This window comes from Cajanus cajan, chromosome 3, assembly GCF_000230855.2.
Source record: "Cajanus cajan strain Asha chromosome 3, NIPB_CcT2T_4, whole genome shotgun sequence".
In the NCBI taxonomy this organism is placed as follows: domain Eukaryota; kingdom Viridiplantae; phylum Streptophyta; class Magnoliopsida; order Fabales; family Fabaceae; genus Cajanus; species Cajanus cajan.
In genome coordinates this window covers 15,220,619-15,226,519 of record NC_138519.1, presented here as the reverse complement: position 1 = coordinate 15,226,519, position 5,901 = coordinate 15,220,619, and the positions used below count along the sequence as shown (strand labels likewise).

Sequence of the window (5,901 nt, the reverse complement as noted above, 5' to 3'; positions counted from 1 at the left end):
GAAAAGATCAAACCTTTTGATAATTAAGTCATCCAAAAATTAAGACCAAAAAATAATGTTGATTGGACCAAACTACCCAATACGCACGGACTGAGTTCAGTGAGATATACTCCACCAAAAAGAAAAGGACAATAGACTCCGAAACTGTAATGCATAAATATAATTTGAAAATTAAAACAATTTATTCGAAACGGTTACACGAGGAAAAACGAAAAGAATAAATAGTTGTTTAGATTGTGAAACTTGTAATCAATTACTAAAACCTTATATTCGATTACCAGATGATTTTATAAATTTAACTTTAATTCTAATACTTATAATCCTTTAACTAATTTTTTAATTAATAAAAAATATTATAAATAATGATTTTTTTTATAATATTTAATAAAATTATAAATTTTACACTTAAATCCAAAATAATAATCAAGCGCCATAAATTCTCCAGCATCAACCATATATATATATATATATATATATATATATATATATATATATATATATATTATTTTTACATTACTTGTATTCACAGATATTGATCTGCTATATTTGTGACACCCTCTACCCCAACATACATATACAGTAATTATAAAAAAATAGAATTTTTCATCAATAAAAATCAAATTTCCAACCACGTAAGGGTAAAGAGTTCACATTCATAAACTTAATCCAAATAACATGCCAGTAAAATTACAAAGAAATAAAACTGAATTTTCCAAAATAATTTAATAAGAACATTTTAAACAATCCTATCTATGTCCCAATGTCACATGTCCTATCAGAGCAAAACCCAACATAGAAGTCTAAGTTTCATCACCAACATCCTCAGCCTCACGCTGATGATCACCTGTATATCAAACAAGAGAAACAACACAAAAGAAGGGAGTGAGAAACATCTCACTCTGGCTCACGGTGTAGGAACGCACACCGGATAGCCAAACACAAACAATACAGTTACCTCATAGATCAATCAACAACAATAGTTTATTCAATCATCCAAGTCATACAAATAGTAATTTATCATCATTTAATAATAAGGATGCACATGCATGGACACGGACTTCACATTATCATGCATGTGGCGCCAGTAAAACATCACATGGCATATTGCCGCTAGCAATACACAAAGAGTAGTCTAGGAGTACATGCCGGGTCACACCCTCTGCGCACTCTCACTAGAAGGATATACTACCAGAGTCTCGTCGGGATAGCTAAGTCGCGCAAGATACATCCCATGCACACAATGGGCGAGACTAGGACTTCCAAACCGAGCTATCCCCAAGGACTAATCCCCAAAGCTTTTACACTAGGGGGCCTTCTCTGGCGGTGTATTCCATATCGTACCCTTAAAACACTTATGCAAATGATGCATGTCAATCACGACTCTATGCATTCTCATATCACATTATCATTTCCCACGGTCATTTCACATCATCACATTTCGTCATAACAGTTCATTATCACATTTCATATTATCTCATCATATTCACAAAGCCTCCACAGAGCACTTTAATTTATATCAAAACTCGTTTATTTATAAAATTAAATACATATTTACATTATAAATCACACAAGGAACGTAACAGAACATTCAAAAAGCAAAACAGAAAATATTTATATTTTGCCTATTTTCTCATAGGATTTCCCGTAGAAACCCACAGAGCACTCTAAATCATATCAAAACTTGTTTATTTAATAAATTAGACACATATTTACGTTCAGCAAATATCAAGAAACACAATAGAAAACTCAAAAAGCAAAACAGAAAACATTTATATTTTGCCTGTTTTCTCATAGGGTTTCCTGTAGAAACTCACAGAGCACTCTAAATCATATCAAAACATATTTATTCTCAAAATTAATCACATACTTACACATTACATTCAACAAGGAATACAATAGAGCAATCAGATAGCAAAACAGAAAATATTCATATTTTGCCTGTTTCTCATAGGGTTTCCCATAAGAACCCATAGAAATCTCAAATCATACAATTAATTGCATATAAGAAAAATAATAAGCAAAACAGATACAATTGGGAAAAATCCCTCATACATGAGCATACAAAAATACAACAAACACAGGATTGGGGCCCAATCCCACTACCCAGCATATAATCCCACACCCAGAGCGAGGTTTCTCACTCTCCCCTTACCTGGATAAGCAGAAGACAAAGGTGTGATCACTACAAGAAATTCGTTATTTTGCGGCGGTTTTTTCTTCATTTTGCGGCGGTTTTTGCCCCCCTCAAAATAAATAATGGCGTTTTAAAAAAACGCTGCAGTTACGTTCGCCACTAGCATTATACGGCGATATTTACCAACCTCCGCTACCTTTTTGCATTCTGCGGCGTTTTGTTTAGCGGGGGTTTTTGACCTCCTCAATTTGAATGATTTTTTTTTTTAATTTCACAATATATTTTATTTTTTTAATCTAAATTACATTTAACCTGTATAAAAAAAATAAGGAGATACTCATAACATAATCCAAATTCCATTGTTTAGCGGGGGTTTTTGACCTCCTCAATCTAAATGATTTTTTTTTTTAATTTCACATTATATTTTATTTTTTTAATCTAAATTACATTTAACCTGTATACAAAAAAATAAGGAGGTACTCATAACATAATCCAAATTCCATTGGATAATATTAACTTTTTTATAAGAGAAAAAAATTAATGGGAATATACAAACTATCAATAGAAACCCATAATATAGACAACAAGATGTCAAATAAAAAAGACAATAACAACATAAAAAACAATGGTAATCAAACATTTGATATCTGTTACAAAACTATAAAAGAGTAACAACAATCAAAGCAAATTCAGAAGTCCAAGTTGACAGCAAATACAACACCACAATATATAACCAAAAGAAACAAAGTTTTTACAACACTATAAATCCAAAAATCATGATAACCTAAAGCAGTCTACAATATAAGAAACCAAGTCTAAATATTAGACTGGCTATTCAAGTTGCTACCACCAGATGATCCTCTAGCATCTAACGGCGATTCAGGTTCACTTCCAACGTCACTAGGCTGAAATAAGAAAAATAAATTAATATCAGTACAATTTAAAGATAAAGGAAGTGTAATTTAGTCCTAATATATAATTCCATAATTCAAGTGCAATCTCCAAGATCAAACTAATAAGTATGTTAAGAAATAAAATTGAATAAAATTGTCACTTGTTGAAGCAACAAATAAGAGAAAGAAAAAACAAGTAACCTAAGCCTATGCAATCACATCCAATATTACATTCAATCATCAAATAATAAGTCATAATACTTACTTGTGAATGAAAGAAACTAGCCAATTCATCAGGAATTTTTCCTTCCTTCATTATCATATAAGCCTTAAGGGCATTCAATGTTCCTTGTAGTTGGGACTCCAAAAGATTGAACTTTTGCTTGCACTGGTTAGAACATGATGATGATGAAGCAACATTGGATGAAGAGAGGCTCAAATCACTAATTCGAAGTCTAGTATTACGGAATGTATTAGTAGGAGCTGCCCCCATACCCATGCATCTCACTCTCCCAGAGTGTTCTGGCCCAAACACTCTACCAACAACATCATTAGGAGAAATTTCAGATTCATCTGTAGCTGCTCCATTTGTCTGAATAGCAGCAGCTAAAACTGCACCTTCATATGCCACCTGGTTGCCTTGTGAAGCGGCAGCAACAGCCCCATGTGCTACTTGCGGTGCAGCAGAATTTTGTAATGATGCAAATGCAGCATTGACTCCATTCGGTGGTCTAGCACCATCTTTAGAGAGAGGCTTAGAAGGAGGGAATACGTTGGCCACACAAGGCCAAGGACATAAGTTTTCCACCATGCCTAAGCATGGAAAAGTTGAAAACTCCAAGAGGAAGAGGTGGTTCTTGGTTGAATCTTGGAGAATTCCCAAAAGTGAATTTTGTACAAGTAGATACCTTTTTTCATCAAGTTAATATATCTATATATATATATATATATATATATATATATATATTATATAAACTTTTATCCTTTTATACTGCGGTGAAGGATTTAAATAGTTTATATGAAATTTTAAGTTTAGTTTTCTCTGTTATCATTAGTAACATACAAATTTAGAGCTGAGGGTACAAAAGTGGAGAATGATGACTAAGACAACTAGAGTTGCATTAACTGGGGAAGTGGTAAGTAGAACAGATGGTCCCCTTGAGCTGAACGTTTTGTTGCTAGACTACGACTAGCTGAATTAGGTATTCAACAAGATCAGGGCATTTTGTTGAAAGGCTATAACTAGAGCTGAACTGGGTATTCAACAAGAACTGGACATTCTACTCAATAACTAAATCATCAAGGCCTCTATAATAAGACTACACAATAAACAACTACATATAGAAATTTACATTAAACCGCATACAAAGTAAGATCCCAGCATGTACCGAGAGATGTAATCTAAATAAGGATTATTCAAATAAAAGATGTGAAATACGGGGACAAGCCTTAAGTTGGTTTGATATCAAATAAAAGAATGAATTGAACTATAAAGTCCTAATCTTTAAGGCGATTTGAAGATCACATACCACTTTCAACTGTGATTATGATCTCAAATAATTAACACAAACACAGACCAATAGTCCAATACTAGAAGTACAAGTTGATTAGAACCAGCAAGAATTACCTTGTTATCTTCCAACCAAACATGATACAGAAAAATAAATATGGATCAAATTTATAGAGTAGAACCCAAGTTTTCAAGTAGGGTTGCTATGAAGAAATCTGTGTGAAATATGATAACAAAGTATCTCAAAGCCACTTAAATATTTCTCATTCTCATAACTATAATTATATTAACAAAATATCAAAGCCTAGATACACTGAATGTAACGAGAAGGGTAGATAATTGATGACCTTTACAACTAAGTCCATACTCCAGATAACTTTGATGGAGCATAACATATAACATATAAGGTTAGACGAGTGCTTATTGACACATCAATTATAATCACTGAATCATGCATAAAAACTACATGTATATAAAATATTGGAAACAAAATAATCCACTGTATAAGGATGAATATTTTGTATAAAATATTGATTATAAATTTAGATTAATTCACACACACCAGCTAAAAAAACCAAAAAAACAGAAATTTTAAGAATAAAAAAGTCATACCTAGCTAGCAATCAGAGTACGTAGAGCAGTTGATGAACTTCAGGCCCTTCAAGAAGAACGCAAAGTACTATTAGTTTTTGCTCTATATCATTGTTTGATGTATGCATTTCTCTTTAAATAATTTAATGTTATGTTTTTTACCTTCTAGAAAGTGACTCCAGAGACAGCTGAAACAATTGATCAGTTCCTGGTGAAACTGCGAGCTTGTGCAACAGGGGAATCAACCTTCAAAATTCAGGGGCTCATTTCAAAAGGAGGGTAAAATTAAAAAGAAAACTGTATGCTTTGTACTGTAGAGTGAAAGTGAATCTAAAAAAAATGAACAGAAAGGGAAAAATGTAATGCTTTCATCTCCCTTAGACCATTGTGACTGTCAAATTATTTGACACATCAAGGCCTTCACAATGGCTTTTACCAAAGCTGAGAAGATGCTACATACCCTATTGAAATGAGGCCCAACCTGAGAAGATGTTACGCCTTAATGTCGTCGTCTAGGGAGGAGAACGTGGGAGGAGCGACGCACGGATGAGCGAAGCCGCACGCACGAATGAACGGAGCAGCGCCGCTGAGCGGAGTGGTGGAAGTGGAAGTGGCTGAACGGAGCAATGCGCGGATGAACGAAGCGGTGCCCTTGGATGGAGGAGCGGAGTCAGTAAAAGGTAAAGGTGGTGAAAATTGGAGGGATTAATTGGGTGAAAATAAATTGCGGGAGAAAATGGTGAAAAATTTTCAGGAAAAATTGCCTCTGAATT

At 33.6% G+C, this 5,901-nt stretch overlaps 1 protein-coding gene across 1 annotated transcript; it reads right to left on the bottom strand.

Annotated features, from left to right (window-relative positions):
- Positions 1 to 2,725: 2,725 nt before the first annotated feature.
- Positions 2,726 to 3,978, bottom strand: LOC145956516 (uncharacterized). The gene is made up of 2 exons (XM_083072114.1): positions 3,293 to 3,978; positions 2,726 to 3,039 (listed from the first exon to the last, which is right to left on the bottom strand). Exons 1-2 carry the CDS (start codon positions 3,836 to 3,838, stop codon positions 2,950 to 2,952), a joined length of 636 nt encoding a protein of 211 aa, XP_082928240.1. The 5' UTR covers positions 3,839 to 3,978; the 3' UTR covers positions 2,726 to 2,949.
- Positions 3,979 to 5,901: the final 1,923 nt, after the last annotated feature.

What these genes read in the sequence shown, in the direction of transcription:
- LOC145956516 (XM_083072114.1), bottom strand. Translation starts at nt 3,838, where the DNA reads ATGGTGGAAAACTTATGTCCTTGGCCTTGTGTGGCCAACGTATTCCCT. An exon ending in CTAGTTTCTTTCATTCACAA is followed by an intron (nt 3,040 to 3,292) that starts GTAAGTATTATG and finishes TTCTTATTTCAG; the next exon opens with CCTAGTGACGTTGGAAGTGA.